The sequence below is a fragment of the Glycine soja genome, chromosome 16 (genome assembly GCF_004193775.1).
Source record: "Glycine soja cultivar W05 chromosome 16, ASM419377v2, whole genome shotgun sequence".
NCBI classification, from domain to species: Eukaryota; Viridiplantae; Streptophyta; class Magnoliopsida; order Fabales; family Fabaceae; genus Glycine; species Glycine soja.
The window spans coordinates 6321228-6342404 of record NC_041017.1 but is presented as its reverse complement, the minus strand read 5'-3'; the positions used below and the strand labels follow the sequence as shown (position 1 = coordinate 6342404).

Below are 21177 nucleotides of genomic sequence, written 5' to 3'. Positions count from 1 at the left end.
ATATGTCAGTTTTTATTAATTTTTTTACTTCAAATCCCATTTTATGCTAAAATTTGTTTGATCATTAAAGTACACGTATAGATAAATATGTGTAAAATAAATTTATAGATTAATTTTAATGATAATTAAAGTACACGTATATAAAAATTTTAATTTCTAGGATTAGTGAAAAATAGTTTGGATCGCGAACGTGAGCCGCATCATGAAGAAGGCGCTGCCGGCAAACGCGAAGATCTTGAAGTACGCGAAGGAGACGGTGCAGGAGTGCGTGTCAGAGTTCATCAGCTTCATCACCGACGAGGCCTCCGACAAGTGCCAGCGCGAGAAGCGCAAGGCGATCAACGGCGACGACCTGCTCTGGGCGATGACCACTCTGGGCTTCGAGGACTACGTGGAGCTTCTCAAAGGCTACCTCTAGCGCTTCCAAGGAATGGAAGGAGAGAAGACCGTGGCTCCCTTCCCAGAAACTCTCACACCCTTCCTTACCAAGGATCAAAATGTGGGGTTACCTTCCCAGAGCTCTGCCGCATAGGATGCCACTGTTGACGCTGGTTCTTGTTAGGGTTCCGCCCTTTGGTTACTCTTTTAAGGATGTCTGCGGTGGTGGTTGTGGATTCGCCATGGCTATCTCTGGTACCGAATTTTGTTTTTATTTTTTTTATTTGAGATTTTGAGGGAATAAATTTCTTCTTATTCTTTTTTAATTTGTGTTGTTTTGCTTCTTTATATGTTGATGAGAAGCTTGAAATGAGAACTTGAGAGTAAGAATCTAACCTCACTGGACTCAGTTCAATAGCTGGAGCTGCATACTGATGTTGTTCTTGGCATAGTTCTTTGTGTGCCCTCGAGTGTAAGTGTATTCTTCTGAAATTTTTCCCCTTTTAAGTGACATGACCATGTTATGTACATAGCAACATCTTTGTTCTTTTGGTAACTACTCTACATTTGAGTCTCACCTTGTAACTCATTTTTGGTTAAATTTAGCCAATGTTACTAATGTTAATTATGTCGTTATGTTGCCTTTGGATATGTTTGAGGATGTAGATTTTCGGTTATTAAGTTATACTTTAGTTGCCTTATTCTTGGGTAGGCTCAATTGTTACAACAGAATTTAGAATTTGAATTTAATAAGTTCACTAACTCTGGTTTTTATGAACTGGTAGGTGGTGGAGATATATTTTATGTTGGCTTGAATATCATTTTTCTGTACATATGTCAACTTCCTATTGATCAGATGCTACTCCATGAGGAAGGAGTAGCATTTCACTTCAGGTATATTTAAATAATATCTTGTTGCGCCTATATAATCTCTGTATTTCAGTCTCTTGGGTTGTATGTTTATATCCAGGGTTATCTCTTTCTTAGTTCTTTTTTTTTAAAAACAAATTTGTTTCAGATTTCTTGGGTTGAAGGAATGTATGCATGTATCAAACATATTATATGGCGGGGGGAGGACTAAGAACTAGAAATTGAATGCAAAAGAACTGAATATTATTTTTGAATAAATGTAACTGTACATAGCATTACATTAGACTAATTGTTAGAGATCTTGTCTTTAGAGATTTATGCATCTTGATTTTTTATGGATAACGATTAATTATTCTAATGACTTCAATTTCTAACTTATGTGTTTATGTTTATACATTAATGTTTAACAAAAGAAATATTTATACTTTCTTCCATCTTGATTTTTTAAAATCTTGATTTGGTTGTCTGTTAATAATTAGATTTGTGGCCTGGTGCAGTTGTACATTGAAGGATATGTCAAAGCCATGCTGGATTCACTTTATAGACAAGAATACCTTAGAGTCAGAGTTATTGACAATCAGGTAATAGTTGAGCTAAGTGCGCATAAGTTGGTCAGGTATGCATAAAAGATTATCTTTCAAGTTTGACTATATCTGGAAAAAATGCATTGCATGCCTTAGAAGAACACTAGCTCGTTCTTTTGAATTAATTTAAGCACGGAACCTTGTTTTGAGAATGTTCGCAACTTGTTGTGTACGTTATGCAGTGATCTTGTTTTGAGAATGTATCCCGTTTTTTTTATATATATTTATGATCTTGTGCTAAATAGCTTCCCAAAGTAATACTTCTCTGCATTCCCGGAATGCACTATTTTAGTTTGGAAGCACCTCAAATGTAATATATGATGATCTTATATACCATTGTAAGTTTGCTTAACATTGAGTGCTTGACTTGTTTGGAAATCTGCATACTTCTTGATATAGAATCACCAATGGCATAAATCCGTAAGTAGTAGTTTTGCCAATTATATGTGTAAAGTTATTGATGCTTGAACTATATATGTGAAATTTAATAAAGTCTCTGAATTTTCATTTATTCTAATTCCTATTTTTTCTAATTTTTATAAAAAAATTGGAATATATAAATCACAAATGCCGTGCATTCGAAGAAATATTAACTTGAAAACAATATAATATGCAACTTTTCTTTCATCCCAATAAGTTATAAGTGCTCTTATTAAAATAAATTAGTGTCTTGTACTCTTGGAACTCGATCCTCTTTCATGATATTAAAAATGTAGGAAATGAATGCCAAAAATGTAATGCACTTTTGCTTGCGTGTTTTGTACGTGCATTGTTTCAAAAATCAGATCCAGACATTCATCGGGGGGGATCTGATTTTTTTTAATTTTTAGATATTTAACTTCTAACAAATAATAATTTTTACAAAAAATATTTACTAGTTTTTGTAACTTTTATTTCAAATAAAAAACAGAATAAAATCATAAATCACAAAAAAATATTTCAAAAGATAAATGTATGCACGTGTTTATAATATAATATAATATAATACAGTATTTATAATATAATATAACTTTATTATTATTATTATTATTTAATATATGTTAAATTTTTAATTGATTGTACCAATATATATTATATTCACTTAAGAATTATTCTTCTTACTAGTTTTTTAAGAAACAATTTTATTAAAAGCTAAGTTTAGAACACAAACTTATCTAGAAACAATCCTTGACCCTTATCTAGAAACTAGAAATATAATAAATTAATTATATGCTGCATGTGTTTCTGACTTACCAATAAAATAATAAATCATATTATTCTTACTAGTTAATGAGCACTAATATTTCTATTTTTCCAAGCTTGTATAAGCAATTTAATGCTATTCCCATATACAATTTGGTTTGGTGGTACTTCTTAGTGTGCATGAAGTTCAGAAGGAGGGGGGCTTGGGCCCTGCTGCTCCCATGGGTCCATATCTGTCTATAAGCAAGTCAAAGTAAACTATTAAAGTGTGTTGTCAAACACTTTCTTCTCACTAAAATACAACTTATAATTTTAAAAAGTTTTTGAATTAAATATATTAAACAATTTTTTTTCTTTATTTTTTAAGCTTTTATCATCTTTATTTTACTAAATTTGTTTGATCATCTTTATGTTCTGGTTTTATTGAAATGGTAAAAGCATAAAATAATTGTGGGAAGGACTGACAGATTTTTTTTTTCTTCTTCATATTTTATTGTTTGTAGTCTATGTTCATATGCAATTGGTCATTTGATATGTGCATCCATAATTCCAGCTATATTAATCGGTTGATCCATTCATGTTTCTTGATTTGATGCTTTCTACCTAGTCAAAATATTATTCTGCATTTTTATCCTAACAAATTCCTCATAACGGAAGAGTTTAATGATCATGCACTAACAACGCAAATTAATCTATTTTCTCGTAACTGAATTCTAACTTTTGGTGTTTTTTGCTGTAAAAAAGAAACAATATTATTTTTTACATTGACCGAGTTACATGTACTACCTCAAAGATGGTTCTTAAAGTGTTTCATTAATTTAGTTTTTAATCATGCAGATTTATTTCCCTGCAATTTAGTTTTTTTCTTTAACTCTAACTATGACAGCAAGATTATAGCTGAACAATTCCTGGTGTATGCAGAGCAATTTCTTTTTCAGAAAAACACAGACATGTTACATATTCCAAATTCCAATCTCCTAAGTTATAGTTTCTCCCCTTTTTTTGTCTTCTTTTCGTGAGAGTACTTATCCTTTTTGTACAAAATTTTCATGAGAAGAGAAAACACTTATAGTTTCTCCCTTTTTTGTCTTCTTTTCGTGAGAGCTCTATCTAATAAGAAAAATAAAGTATCGAATGTGTTCCACAAGATATAGTCATATACTCATCCTACAAATACATAGGGATCTAGAAATCATGTTCACCAAACAGCAACATAGAATACGAGAGAAGAGAAAACACTTATGTTTCAGCACAGAAGAAAGGGCTTAAAAAAAGTATCAGAGTGTCTCATGGTGATACAGACCTGAGCTAGCTCATGTCAAGCAGATATAAGCCTTTTGAGGACATCAACATTTGTGTGACACAGAATATTTTAGACATGTGGTGATGCAGACCTGTCCTTAATAAGACGTGTGAGTAATTCTTACTACGAGTATCAATATACCAGGTAAACTTCTAAATCATTGAATAGAAACTACCTCATCATCTGATGAAAATTGTAATACAAAAGTAAGAGTTTGTGGGTCTGTTAAGCCTGTTTTGGTTAACTATTTATCGGTTGTCATATGAAGAATTTTATTAACTGTTAGATACTAAACCATTCTTGAGCATTCACCTAACAGCTTAAGCTTTGGGGATAATTGGTCATTATTCATAGACATTGTATCAGTCTTCATAATCAAGTGGATAGTTTGATTCTTGCCACCTCCTTTTTCTTAGCAAAAAAGTTGAATTTTACAGTAAGGTAGGGTAAGCCATGCATTATTCATGTTTTAAATCCAAAAGGCTCTTGCGTAAAGGGGAGTGGTAAGTATAAAATCTTTCACATAGTCTTCACTTAACAACTTAAGCTTTTATGAGAGTTGGTTGTTGATATTAATGATTGCTTTTGAAGTTTTTCTTCAGTTATTTACTTGTAAGAATGCATTCTGATTTACCTATTGAATTGAGTGAATGGACCAATCTATTCCACTCTGTGTGTCTGTAATATTGTCATGTGCATACTTGGGAGTTGCTCCTATTGTTCGTTGCCTTGAAAAGTATCAACCAAATGTAATAATTACATCGAGAATTGTAGATGCTGCTTTATTCTTAGCACCTATGGTATGAAATGTGATCTGTTCTTTCCTTTATATTCCCCATCTTTTCCTCCTTTCTCCATCAATGCTTGCTTTTTAGTGATTGAATTGATTCAGTCTTCATATGGACAACATCATCATTCTACATTGGTTAGACGATAAACGATGTAAAAACTCTTCAAATTCTACATCGGTTGATTGAAGACCGATGTAGAATCTTTTCCATTCATGCCCATTCTACATCGGTTTAGTGATAAACGATGTAGAAAATCTCCTCATACTACATCAGTTTGACGATAAACGATGTAAAAACCTTTCATTTTCTACATCGGTTGATTGATAACCGATGTAGTCACGTTACCATATATAGTCATTCTACATCGGTTGATCTATAACCGATGTAATAACCTTTCATTTTTTACATCGGTTGACCGATAACCGATGTAAAAACCTACCCATTCAACATCGGTTTTAGCCTTAGAACCGCTGTAGAAACCTACCCATTCTACATCGGTTGTAGCTAGACAACCGATGTAGAAAAGCCACCCTTCAAAGACGATCACAGAATCGATGTTGTGATTCAACGACCCCGAGTTACCACCACGCGTCATAACCGATGTAGAATGACCGTTAGAACCGATGTGGAAGGCCTTTTTTTTAGTAGTGTTTGCTCAATTCCATGTAATAATGTATACTTTTACATATTTATTTTCTTTAATCATCTTTAATATTATTCACGTTACATCTTATATTTAATCTTTGTTTAGGATCGGAAGTTATTTGCATTCATTTCAAGTGTAATGAAGAAAAATTAAATTATTTAAATATAAAAATTAACTTTCTATGAAGAATTATTTTTTAAAAAATTAATATAATATTTGTTAATTTATATACTTTGTATGTTTTTCCTTATATATTTTGTGTTATTTATTCTTTATTGTATTACAAGGTATGGATTCTTTTCACATTGTAAACTTTTAACCGTGCAAATTAAGGACGCATGGAGCTTGATCCAATATGTATATTGTTGTATACTATGTACTCCTATAAAACTTCTGATATAATAATATGTATGCTTTTACATATTTATGTATTTATTTATTTTATTCATCTTTAATATTATTCGCGTTACATATTCTAACATCATGTTAGATTAGGAAAAAATGTTAGGTTAGGGAAAAAAAATACGCAGAGAAGTGAGAATTTGCCTTAGTGGTCAAATTTTCAAGTGGATGATTGAATTTTGAGGCTATTCTAACACAACTCGCGTTGATAATGATATGTTTGCAGGATTCATTCACAAGAAATCTACCTTGGTATCGATTTAACTATTATACATATTCTTGAAGTCATACTACGGTATATATTTCACCTCTTTTTTTTTTAAGTACCCATCGAAAATAAAGTTTTTATAACTTAATTTGCAACTCAGGTTTGTGTCAGTATACTGGACATTTTCTCTTAAAAAGACAAAGTATCAAATTATTAAATTTCATTGAAATTGAGCTTAATTTCTTGAAATTAAAGTGCATAAGTAATTCACTTTAAGTTTAATTTAATGTTTGTCAAATTGAAAGATGTATATACATTACTTATTATTAGTAATTGCTTTTTTCTTTTCAAATAAAAAATAACAACTTTAACCCACTAAATAGTATATGTTTGTTTTATGTTCTATAATTACTAAGCATACCCACCTTAAATAGAAGAGAAGAGAGAAAGGAACCATGATAAAAATCGCGGTTTTGATTTTGTCTTAATATTGCCGATAAAAAAAACTCACTTTAAATAGATAATTTTTTAGGTTACAAACATTAAATAGAGAGTGGTGTAGAACTAAAAACACGAAAATAAATAAAGTGACTTAATTATGCAAACAATATTATGTTAATTTGGAAATGAAATGTTAAGACTCAAATTTTGAATTGGAGTATTTTGAACTCATTTATACCCGTACATTGTAATTAAGGGTGGAAATCTAGTACTTCAGCAATGGGTAAAAAATTTTCATGAAAAAATAATATATGATTAATTTTCATAATATCCTCTATTATTAAATCTAAATACTATATTTATTAATTTTGATAAATGTAACGCGCGCATAACTTTTCACATGAATATATATGTAAAAATCTATTATTAAATAAAATTTAATTATAATAAAATTCACTACTAACAAACAAATAAAATGTGTGTGTATACCGACATTAAAATTTTATAATTGTTTAAAAAAATTAATTATCAAACATTTTAAAACGATATATATATATATCTCGCGCGCACGCATTAGTTAAGAGATGAAGTATGTATTTTAACACAAGAGGGGAGTGGAGTGAAATATTTGCACCTTTGAGGAGGTGGTAGTGTAAAGAATATTTTAATAATCTAGTTTATTTTAAAAGAAACAAACAGAATTTTAACGCAAAATTGAAAAGAAATAAAGTGTCATGTATTCAAATTTGTTTGGTAAAGAGAGTAAAAATTTCAATATAAGAGGAGATGATAGTGTGATATTCGTATTTTTTAAGAGAGGAAAGTGTAATTTATTCCAGTAATACTGCTATTAATAAATATTTTAATACTTAATTAATAATGTTAACAAAAAAATTAAGAAGACTAAATTTGCTTTTAGTAAAATCTAATGCATGCAATGATATAACATTAAAAAAATTTGTATGAGTCGTTTTAATAAATTAATTAAATTATATATTAATTTCAACCCTTGCCTTATAGTACTTTAACTAAATAGGATGATAGAGCGTGAATGAAGTACAAAAGGATATTTTACTCTAACGTGTTTGCTGTTTTACATTAATATCCAACTATTCAATCTTAATTTAAACACATTAAACATTGAAAAAATATTGAGAGAAATAAAAAATTCTCCGTATTTCTTAAATTTATGAACCCAGTTTAATTCATTAGGATTTTTTATTTATATTTTTTTCCATCAAAGAAAATTTTATAAAACTCTTAGACTCTCGAATTTAAAATATCTTACTTTTACACAATTCACAAAATTCAACCAACAATATTTCATGATCAACGATTAAGTATGTAATACTCTTTGTAGTAGTAGTACTTATTTATCATATTAACAATAAAAAAATTGATTGGAAAAAAATTCTATCTAACAAGACTTCTTACTATATAAATTCCATTAAACAAAAAGGAAGAATCGTCCAATCAGTTAGTTAAACATATTTTAATCACCAACTCTATTTACGTTTTAGGCAAACATACATTTTAATTTTTAAGCTTGACGCTTGCGCAGGCAGGTAATGGCATGTGACAATGACATTAACATGGGGATGGAAATGCGTAGCGTAACCTATCCCCATCTTTCAGTTTTTAACGCTTTTTATATACATTAGACAACGCCAACGCTTATCGCATTCCCATGAAAATATGTCGTCTCTCTATTTTCAGGATATGCATAATCCTATAAGAAGTCACCTCAAATTAAATACTTTATCTATAGTCGGTTCAAATTTTTTTTTTATTTAAAAAAAGATTCATTTTCATAAAATAAATCATTAATCTAAATACGCGTTAAATCTCTAATCATCGTCAATAAAAAATACAAATCCACCAACAAAACAAAAATTAAAATACGAAGGAATTTGGTACTCTAATCGGGACCACTGTCCACTTTACATTATCACAACATGAGCATGGTTCATGTTTATTTTTTTTTATATGAATCACTGTTCATGTTTTGTTTTTTTATATGATTTTAGCAAGCGTGTGAGCTCAGCAGAGCAAATAGAAAAATACCGAATGGGCCATAAGTAAAGTCAGTCTCACCGTGTTGATGGCTAGTGCAGTCAACGGTGGTAGTAGGGTAGTATTGTAAATAACTCAAAATGGAATGGAAGGGGCATTTGAAATCTGATTTTGACTCCTCAAAATGGAATGGAAGGGGCATTTGGAATGGAAGGGGTAGTATTGTAAATAACTCAAAATCCATTAGTCTAGAAGCATATCAAATCAAATCGTGATCATGTAACCCTCCCTAAGGGTTATTACTTATTAGGGCTGTTCCTGGATGGAGTGGACATGCTTGGGTTTTTTTATATGCGGGTCGTAAGAAGTTTGAAATTTAGCAACGTATGCATCATGCAAGACAACCAGCCAAGACTTGCATTGACTTCATAAATGGTATCATATTCTTCCAGAGGAAATTACACTCTCTTTTCCCTTAAAAAGGCAGGTATTATACTTCATTCTCCCAACTTATGTAAAATATAAAATATATTATACTATTCTCTTTTAAGAGATCGTCTAAGTATTCCACTTTGTGCGGGTTTTTTTCAAGTAAATATACCTTTTTTTTCTTACTTTTTACTAATATACATTACTTGGGAGTTTTTCTCTCTTTTTTTGTTTTTTTAATTTAAAATATTATTATATAAATATTATATTATATAATTTTTTTAATTGGTTTTAAAATTACTTATTTATTAAATTAAATTTTATAATTTTGTGTTTTATTTTTTTAAAGAAAAATATATAGATAAAGAAAAATAAAAAAAAATTAATAAAATTATATTACAATTTTTTAGTTAGTTTATATGTACTTTTGTAATTAAATTTATGCGCTGCTGATATTTTTTTTGTTATGTTTGTTAATTAAAAAAATAAAAAAATTAGTTAGTAATATTAAATTAAACTAAAAAACACAGTAAAAAAATAATTGATATATGTATCTTATATCATAGACATAAAATTTCAAAGAGTAATAACGGTTATATTGAAGATATCTTTAAAAATATATTAAAAATATCTTTAAAAATATTTATCTAACAGTTATCTTTGACTTAAGTGATAAGAATTGATATTTTTATTATTTATGTCTTGTAAAAGATTAAAATAAATAAAAAAAAGTTGGCAAAGGATAGTTCGATTTTAACTCTGAAAAAGAAAGTAGAAAAAAATGTGAATTTTACAGTAACATGATTATAACAGAAACAATTATTCTAACATATTTTCATCTTTAATTTTTCCTTAGTCAAATGTAATTGTTTAAGTATGATAATGTAATATAATATTCTTCTATGAATAAACTATTAAATAAAAAGTTTTCTCATTTTTTAATTAAATCTAATGACATAGACAAATTAATTATATTTAATAATATAATTATATTAAAAATAATTATATTAGAAAATTCAGATTTTAAATAAAAATATTCACCTAAAAAATATGTTAAGTAAATTAAATTATAAAACAAAAATAATTATATTTAATAATATCATTTTCTTTTAAAAAAAATTAAAAATATATATATAATTTAATTTAATAAATAAGTAATTTTAAAACCAATTAAAAAAATTATATAATATAATATTTAAATTTTATAATATTTTAAATCAAAAAAAAAGGAGAGAGAAAGTATCAAGTAAGTAATATATATTAGGAATTAAATTATAAAGTAGTGTAGATTGAAAAAAAAGAGGAAAAAGGTGTATTTACAAAAAAAAAAAAAAACTCACTTTTACTCCTCATCCCTTATGATAAAATTTATAATTTAATATATATTTTTTTATCGATTCAAAGAATATGAATTTCTTCTAACTGCTAATCCAAAGATTAATTTTATTCATTATCCATGTCTGTCATTGAAACAAAAAAATTTACACATAAAAAAATTAAATATAAATTTTTATTAAATAAATCATTCTCCTACATATAAACATTTAAGATTAACACATCTTATTAAACAAATATTCTTTAAAATGTATATTTTAGTAATTGCATTTTATTTAATAATAATTTTTATATAAATAAATTCATTTTAAAACGGGACTATCCTTTGCCGTCCTCTTTCTTTTATTTTTCTTATCATTTAAGTCAAAGATAACTATTAAATAAATATGAAAAATAAATATTTTTATTATCTATGACTTCAAAAGATTAAAATATAAAAAATAAAAGAAAGAGGACGATAGAGGATAGTCCCGTTTTAACTTTGAACGAATGAGAAAGTAGAAAAAAAATATGAATTTTACAACAACAACATGCTTATAACAGAAACAATTGTCCTAACATATCTTTATCTTTAATTTTTCCTTAATCAAATGTGATTGTTTAAGTATGATAATACAATATAATGGTCTTCTATGAATAAACGGTTAAACAAAAAGTCTTCTCATTTTTTAATTAAATCTAATGACATAAACAAACTAATTATATTTAATAATATAATTATATTAAAAATACTTATATTATAAAATTCAGATTTTAAATAAAAATATTCACCTAAAAAATATGTTAAGTAAATTAAATAATAAAACAAAAATAATTATATTTAATAATATCATTTTCTTTAAAAAAATTAAAAAATATATATATAATTTAATTTAATAAATAAGTAATTTTAAAACCAATTAAAAAATTATATAATATAATATTTATATTTTATAATATTTTAAATTAAAAAACAAAAAGGAGAGAGAAAGTATCAAGTAAGTAATGTATATTGGGAATTAAATTATAAAGTAGTATAGATTAAAAAAAAACAAAAAAGAAAAGGTGTATTTAAGAAAAAAAACTCACTTTTGCTCCTTATGATAAAATATATAATTTAATATACTTTTTTTTATCGGTTCAAAGAATATGGATTTCTTCCAACTACTAATCCAAAGATTAATTTTATTCATTATCCATATCTATCATTGAAATAAAAAATTTTACACATAAAAAAAATTAAATATGAGTTTCTCTACTAAATAAATCGTTTTCCTACATATAAACATTTAGGATTAACACATCTTACTAAACAAATATTCTTTAAAATGTATATTTTAGTAATTTCATTTTATTTAATAATAACTTTTATATAAATAAATTCATTTAAAAATTTGAATGCCTATTATCCATATATTAACATTATATTTATTAAATTCAATCAACATATTATATTTAATAATATTATTAAAATTTATCATGTATGATTTTAACAAATATAATAATGAATATTATATAAGAAAAATGCTAGATTATTTAAATATTTATTTAAATATGATTAATAACACTAACTAAATACTACATTAATATTTGTGTTTAATTTGATTTTACTTATATATACGTATATCATTTGTAATTATTATTTTAGAATACTAATTTGCTAAAATAATAATCAAAATATATTTTAAATATGTAATACTTTATTTATAATCATAATAATTAATTTTATAAGTTATACTGTTAATTTTAATAATCTAAAATATAATTCACTACTACACAGTGACAATTAGTAATATTTTCTATTTAACATTTAGTAAAATATTACTAAAAACTTTTAGTAACATTTAAAAAATATCAACAAATATAAATAAATATTATTATTATATTTTTATGAATATATAAACTAAAATCTTTAGTAAAATGTCACTACTGTATTATTTTTTGTAAGAGCATCTTATGTGACTAATAATTTTTTTTCAAAAAAATTATTAGTAAAATTAATGATTACTAGCGTCAAGTGCTTGAATTAATTGGCTTGGGTATTATTTTGTTTAACCAATAATAGTTCTAAAGTTAGAACCTTGTCAATGTAAAAGAAAAAACATAAATTAAGAGGAATGACTATATTAATGGAGGTGCCAAAAAATATAATAATAGAATCACGCTTCTCTTGCAACAAAAGGATGTGAAAAATAATATATAATGGAATTATCATGTATATTTTATTCAATGAGAGTAATTCTAAAATAAATAAAAAATTCTTAACCACTTTGATAGTTAGGAATCTATAACAATTTACATGAGGTCTATAGTAACTCCCGTCCACTTGTATCAAAAGTGCAACTCTTAATTACACTTAAAACACATAATTAAACTTATTATATTTTTAAAACTCAATGATTTATAGCATAAATTAAATTTCTTTTATATTTTAATTAAAAAAGTTGTTAAAAAAAGGCAAAATTATAAAATTGGTCTCCCATTTTATCTCCTATTCGGATTTGGTCTCCCAATTTTTTAATTCATGAATTTGACTCTCTTATTTAGTAAAATCGTGCAATGTTGGTCCCTCATGCCACAATTGAATGTTGACCGTGAGCCAGTGACGTTGATTGTCACATGTCACGTTACTATTGGATGATAACTGTCACGTGTTACGTTCTGATTAAATGTAAACTCTATGAAATATGAAATATATTGTTATTTTCATTGACCAATATGAAGAAGAAATCATGTGAGGGGGGGGGGGGGGATTCTTATTTGTACAAATGGTACTTCGAACTTGGAACGAATATGAAGAAATTAACGATACTTCTTTACCTTTTGAGTTGTTCTGCCGGATCGGTCGCTCAAGACCTTTGGTCTCTACCCAGACCTGATGAAAAAAATGGGATCACATCTTATGGACTCGTTGAGAATAATTCTGATCTAGTTCATGGCCTATTAGAAGTAGAAGGCGCTCTGGTGGGATCCTCACGTATAGAAAAAGATTGCAGTCAGTTTGATAAGGATCGAGTGACATTGTTTCTTCGGTCCGAACCAAGGAATCTCTTAAATATGATTCAAAATGGATCTTATTCTATCGTTGATCAAAGATTTCTCTATGAAAAATATGAATCGGAGTTTGAAGAAGGGGGGGGGGGGGCGGGGGAGTCCTCGACCCACAACAGATAGAGGAGGATTTTTTCAATCACATCGTTTGGGCTCTTAGAATATGGAGCCCTTGGGGCTTTCTATTTTATTGTATTGAAAGGCCCAATGAATTGGGATTTCCCTATTGGGCCAGGTCATTTCGGGACAAGCGGATCATTTATGATGAAGAGGATGAGCTTCAAGAGAATGATTCAGAGTTCTTGCAGGGTGGAACCATGCAGTACCAGACACGAAATAGATCTTCCAAAGAACAAGGCTTTTTTCGAATAAGCCAATTCATTTGGGACCCCGCGGATCCACTCTTTTTCCTATTCAAAGATCACCCTTTTGTCTCTGTGTTTTCACATTGACAATTCTTCACAGATGAAGAGATGTCAAGGGAACTTCTTACTACTTCCCAAACAGATCTTCCTACATCTATATATAAACACTGGTTTATCAAGAATACGCAAGAAAAGCATTTTGAATTGTTGATTCATTGTCAAAGATGGCTTAGAATCAATAGTTCATTATCTAATGGATTTTTCCGTTCTAATACTCTATCTGAGAGTTATCAATATTTATCAAATTTGTTCCTATCTAACGAAGCGCTATTGGATCAAATGACAAAGACATTGTTGAGAAAAAGATGGCTTTTCCCATATGAGATGGTTGTTGCTATCTGCTCCAATAACGAATCATTGGTTTAACTGAATAACTAAAACAAAAAAATAGATAGACCTTTCTTTCTCTTCGTCTAAGGTCGATGGATCTTCTCAATTGAAAGATCCCCTATATCGATAATACACATTCCAGTTTGGGAACGTCCGGTGCCAAAGTCATTAAATGGGTAAGTCGCCAAAGTTATTTGATGCAATTAGAACTGATTTGAATGAAAAAACAATAGTAAATGGAAATAGAACAAAGTGTATTAGAATAAACGAAATCCGTAAAAAAGTTCCTCGATGGTCATACAAATTTATTGACGAATTGGAACAACGGGAGGGAAAAAATGAAACAGAAAATTATCAAATTCGTTCTAGAAAAGCCAAACGTGTAGTCATTTTGACTAATAAATCTAATTTTTTTTAAGAAGTACGATACTTATAATCCTACAAGAGATACTGATAACGCTGAAAAAAAAAATGAATTGGCTTTAATACGTTATTCCCAACAATCGGATTTTTGGCGAGACATAATCAAAGGATCTATACGTGCTCAAAGGCGTAAAACAGTTACTTGGAAATTTTTTCAAAAAAGGGTGCATTCCCTCCTTTTTTTGGATAAAATTGAAAAACCTTTATTCTTTTCTTTTGATAGTTTCAAATCATGACATGTGATAGTCATCATCCAATAAGAACAACATAACACGTGATAGTCAATATTTCTTTGTAACCGTCAACGTCTAATTGTAACCTGATACCAACATTACACGATTTTACAACATAAAAAGACCAAATTCATAAATTTAAAAACTGAGAGATCAAATCTAAAAACTAGAAATAAAGTAAGAGACCAAATTTATAATTTTACCTAAAAAAAAAAATACAGTGTTACATAAATGGTTATGTGGAAGTTTGAAATTTGCCCATGCATTATTACAGTACGGAAATTTCTGCTTGCTAACAGTAACAATTTTGTAGTTTTGTAAAGTAAACGCGTACAACATACCAAGCTAGACTTCTATTGACCCCACTGATGGGCTGTCTTGTTTGATATTTTCTTTCTCACGTTAATTACTTCCATATTATGAATTTATCGCTTCTCTTCAGTCTTCATCCTAATTAGTTTTCAATATTATAACATTTAAATGATTTAATATAATTAAAATGTATAAGTGACTGCAACAAATTAATATTTTTTTTTCTAAATTATATATTTAATAATACATAACTTTATTACAGTAATTTTTTTTTTACAAAACTTATATATATTTTTTAGCAGCATTTTTTAAGACATAATATATAAAGCTTATTATTAAGATCCCATAATCACAATGCCAGAAAATAATAATTATATTTAATTTAAAGTTCTATTATGTTGCCCTGAAAAAGGTCCTATTATGTTCATTAGAAATAAAAATTAGTTATAAATATTTTATTTAAAGTTTCTCAAGGATAATATCCCATAAATTAGTTATATAATATCTCTTGACTCTGGTTCGTGGTTCACGATGTTTTGCATATAAGTGTGCATATCCCATGAATTGCTTGTAAGTACTTCTCCTGCATTTGATTGTATCAGACAATCTGTGATTGAATCCTTCCTCAAAATTTCCTCATGGTGTTCATATTTCCAACGCTTCTGTCCATGAAGCTCCAACCACTTTTGCTGCTTCTTGTGATGTACTTCTGTGCATTTGCTGCTTCTTCTGAGATTGCTTCAGAAGCAAATGCTTTGTTGAAGTGGAAATCCAGCCTTGACAACCAAAGTCATGCTTCTCTCTCTTCATGGAGTGGCAATAATCCTTGCATTTGGCTCGGAATTGCATGTGATGAGTTCAATTCTGTTTCCAACATAAATCTTACAAATGTTGGATTAAGAGGTACGCTTCAAAATCTCAACTTCTCATTACTTCCAAACATTCTCACTCTAAATATGAGTCACAACTCCTTGAATGGAACTATTCCTCCTCAAATTGGTTCCTTATCCAATCTCAACACTCTTGACTTGTCCACTAATAACCTCTTTGGTAGCATTCCCAATACCATTGGTAATCTCTCCAAACTCTTGTTTCTTAATCTTTCTGATAATGATCTCTCTGGTACCATTCCTTTCACCATTGGAAATTTGTCAAAGCTTAGTGTATTATCTATATCCTTTAATGAACTCACTGGACCAATCCCAGCTTCCATAGGCAACTTGGTCAATTTGGACTCCATGCACCTTCATAAAAATAAACTCTCTGGGTCCATAACTTTCACCATTGGAAATTTGTCAAAGCTTAGTGATTTATATATATCCTTGAATGAACTTACTGGACCAATCCCAGCTTCCATAGGCAACTTGGTCAATTTGGACTACATGCTCCTTGATGGAAATAAATTCTCTGGGTCCATTCCTTTCACCATTGGAAATTTGTCAAAGCTTAGTGTATTATCTTTATCCTTGAATGAATTCACTGGACCAATCCCAGCTTCCATAGGCAACTTGGTCCATTTGGACTTCTTGTTCCTTGATGAAAATAAACTCTCTGGGTCCATTCCTTTCACCATTGGAAATTTGTCAAAACTTAGTGTATTATCTATACCCTTGAATGAACTCACTGGACCAATCCCAGCTTCCATAGGCAACTTGGTCAATTTGGACACCATGCACCTTCATAAAAATAAACTCTCTGGGTCCATACCTTTCACCATTGAAAATTTGTCAAAGCTTAGTGAATTATCTATACACTCTAATGAACTCACTGGACCAATCCCAGCTTCCATAGGCAACTTGGTCAATTTGGACTCCATGCTCCTTCATGAAAATAAACTCTCTGGGTCAATTCCTTTCACCATTGGAAATTTGTCAAAGCTTAGTGTATTATCTTTATCCTTGAATGAATTCACTGGACCAATCCCAGCTTCCATAGGCAACTTGGTCCATTTGGACATCTTGGTCCTTGATGAAAATAAACTCTCTGGGTCCATTCCTTTCACCATTGGAAATTTGTCAAAGCTTAGTGTATTATCTATATCCTTAAATGAACTCACTGGATCAATTCCTTCAACTATTGGAAATTTATCAAATGTCAGGGAATTATATTTTTTTGGAAATGAACTTGGTGGCAAGATTCCAATAGAAATGAGCATGCTTACTGCTCTGGAAAGTTTGCAGCTAGCTTACAATAATTTTATAGGCCATTTACCTCAAAACATTTGCATTGGTGGAACGTTGAAAAATTTTACCGCTGCTAATAACAACTTCATAGGCCCAATTCCAGTGAGTTTGAAGAATTGCTCCAGTCTTATAAGAGTCAGGCTTCAGCGAAACCAGCTAACTGGGGATATAACAGATGCTTTTGGTGTACTTCCAAATTTGGACTACATCGAATTGAGTGACAATAACTTTTATGGTCAACTATCACCTAACTGGGGAAAGTTTCGTAGCCTCACAAGCCTCATGATCTCCAACAATAATTTATCAGGTGTGATACCACCAGAACTAGCTGGGGCAACCAAATTACAACGACTTCACCTGTTCTCAAACCATCTTACAGGAAACATTCCACATGATTTATGTAACTTGCCCTTGTTTGATCTCTCACTCGACAACAATAATCTTACAGGAAATGTTCCCAAAGAAATAGCATCAATGCAGAAACTTCAAATTTTGAAGCTTGGATCAAATAAGTTGTCTGGCTTAATCCCAAAACAACTAGGAAATTTGCTCAATTTATTGAACATGAGTCTGAGCCAAAATAATTTTCAGGGAAATATTCCTTCAGAGCTTGGCAAACTGAAATCTCTTACGAGTCTTGATCTTGGTGGAAATTCATTGAGAGGAACAATACCTTCAATGTTTGGAGAATTAAAAAGCTTAGAAACACTGAATCTCTCTCACAATAATCTTTCAGGTAATCTCTCTAGCTTCGATGATATGACGAGCTTGACATCTATTGATATATCATACAACCAGTTTGAGGGTCCACTTCCAAACATTCTAGCCTTCCACAATGCTAAAATTGAAGCATTGAGAAATAATAAAGGCTTGTGTGGCAATGTCACTGGCTTGGAGCCTTGCTCAACATCAAGTGGGAAATCTCATAATCATATGATAGTAATTTTACCCCTTACTTTGGGCATTCTAATACTGGCATTATTTGCTTTCGGAGTCTCGTATCATTTATGCCAAACCTCAACGAACAAAGAAGACCAGGCTACAAGTATACAAACTCCTAACATATTTGCAATATGGAGTTTTGATGGCAAAATGGTATTTGAGAATATTATTGAAGCCACAGAAGATTTTGACGACAAACATCTCATTGGTGTTGGAGGGCAAGGATGTGTTTACAAAGCAGTGCTGCCTACAGGTCAAGTTGTTGCTGTGAAGAAACTCCATTCAGTTCCAAATGGAGAGATGCTCAATCTGAAAGCTTTCACATGTGAGATCCAAGCTTTGACAGAAATTCGACATCGTAACATTGTAAAGTTATATGGGTTTTGTTCACATTCACAATTCTCATTTTTGGTGTGTGAATTCCTGGAGAATGGCAGTGTTGGGAAGACCCTGAAGGATGATGGACAAGCAATGGCATTTGATTGGTATAAGAGGGTTAATGTTGTTAAAGATGTAGCAAATGCTCTGTGCTATATGCACCATGAATGCTCACCTCGAATTGTTCATCGTGATATATCAAGCAAGAATGTTCTTTTGGATTCCGAATATGTAGCTCATGTCTCAGATTTTGGAACAGCCAAGTTTCTTAATCCAGATTCATCCAATTGGACCTCATTCGTAGGAACCTTTGGATATGCTGCTCCAGGTTAATTACCTTTCTTTATACTAAATTGAGGATATCATATTTTTTAGTTTGCCTTTCTTAGTCACAATTGTCCACATTTTGCCTTTGTCACTAGAATCCTATTTTGCGTATGATAGCACTTTTATTTTGTTACAGAACTTGCATACACAATGGAGGTGAATGAGAAATGTGACGTGTATAGTTTTGGGGTCCTAGCATGGGAAATACTTATTGGGAAGCACCCTGGTGATGTTATATCTTCTTTATTGGGATCATCTCCATCTACTCTTGTGGCCTCAACACTCGATCACATGGCATTGATGGATAAGTTGGACCAACGTCTCCCTCATCCAACAAAGCCAATTGGTAAGGAAGTGGCATCAATTGCAAAGATAGCAATGGCCTGCTTGACTGAAAGTCCACGATCTCGCCCTACCATGGAGCAGGTTGCCAATGAGCTGGTAATGTCAAGCTCATCTTCAATGGATTAGCTCTACATTGTCACTTATATATAGCTGAAAGATTGAACTTAATAAACATGCTTGAGTTTTAATTGTTCTTTTCTATTTTTGTATTGTATCTTTTTTTTTATATTGTAGATCATTTTATTTTAGTTTTTTGGTTTCTGAACTTTAGATACCTTAACCAAATCAATGATAACATTTGTAAGCTTTATTTTTTTTCCTATTAAAATAAAGGAAACAAATATAGTGTTATTTTTTTACTTCAGAAAATATAATAATTCAAATCAATTGTTCCCTTTCCTTCAATTAATTTAAAATTAACGACAAGTTAGCAAAGTAAAGGAAAATGCATGAACTACTTATAAGGAAGCTTGAACTGAAATTATTTCAATTTTATCTTGAGTTTTTGATTGGATGTTTTACGTAAAGCATTATGCTCATGATAGAATTGCCTAGATATCATGTGTTCTAGAAGAAAAATGTGTTATGCTCCCAACACCAGCATGAGAAACATTTTGTGAGAATCACCTTTACATATGACCCATAATAATGTATTTTTAGAACTACGATGTTGGGGTCTTATCCTCTAGAGTGGTCTAGTCTTAGATAACTGAATAGCATTCCACATTTAGATTGATAGACTCTGCTGCTAACTAGACTAAGAAAGATAAATTGCAAGGGGACGATAAAGGAAAGCTTAAAGAAAACCGCTTCTACATTTAATTTCTGATAACCCTAGTTCCTACGAAAGTGTGTTGATATATTTGGGTTATGGATTACAATTAAAAAACCCAAAATATACGAAAGTCCATAAAAGTCCAACACAAAACATTATTGGTTTGGGAATTGCTACGTGCACCATTTGTTTTTCTAGTATATCCAACACAACATTGTAATTCCCATATTGCTTTTCCGTAATTGGTTTACGGATATTGTTAGTACGACACTCTAACCAATTGAACTAATAAATCAATTATGTTAAAATAATTATTTTCGCTATAGATAACACTAAAAATTTTCATGTATACTTAATGCATATATAAATTTACATAAGAAATTTTTGACAATTAATTTTGATCTAATAATTAATTTGTTTACATATATAAATTGTAAATAAAAATCGTAGGTTTAATAAAAAAATTATATATGTAAAAAATACATTATTAACATAAATCTACTAATGTATTTTGATCTAATAGTGTATATATATATAAATTTTAAATAAAAATATAGGTTTCATTTACAATTCATATATGTAAAAAAATTAATTATTAGATCAAAATTAATTGTCACTAAATTTATTATTTAAATTTATATGTGCATTTAATATACATTAAAAATTTTAGTGTTATATATAACGATATTAATTATTTTATAACATAATTGGTCTATTAGCTTAGTTGGGTAGAGCCTTGTACTAACTACTCAAAAGTCACATTAACATTCCATTTTTTTAAATAAATTAAAAAGTATTTTATTTAAAAATAAATAAATTTTTAGAAAAATATTGAAATTTTTAATTTAATAAATAAAGAGAAATATTTTTATTAATTAAAATAATGATTTTA

At 29.4% G+C, this 21177-nt stretch overlaps 1 protein-coding gene and 1 long non-coding RNA gene across 2 annotated transcripts; both read left to right on the top strand.

The window, feature by feature from the left end:
* The first annotated feature begins 203 nt into the window (after window positions 1-203).
* LOC114391022 lies at window positions 204-2693 on the top strand. The gene is made up of 4 exons (XR_003662051.1): window positions 204-633; window positions 742-850; window positions 1164-1272; window positions 1746-2693. It is a non-coding gene; the product is annotated as an uncharacterized LOC114391022 (long non-coding RNA).
* Window positions 2694-15871: 13178 nt separating this feature from the next.
* On the top strand, window positions 15872-19758 carry LOC114391009 (MDIS1-interacting receptor like kinase 2-like). The gene is made up of 2 exons (XM_028351995.1): window positions 15872-19166; window positions 19302-19758. The coding sequence occupies exons 1-2, from the start codon at window positions 15974-15976 to the stop codon at window positions 19634-19636; spliced, it is 3528 nt and encodes a 1175-aa protein (XP_028207796.1). The 5' UTR covers window positions 15872-15973; the 3' UTR covers window positions 19637-19758.
* The last annotated feature ends 1419 nt before the right edge of the window (window positions 19759-21177 follow it).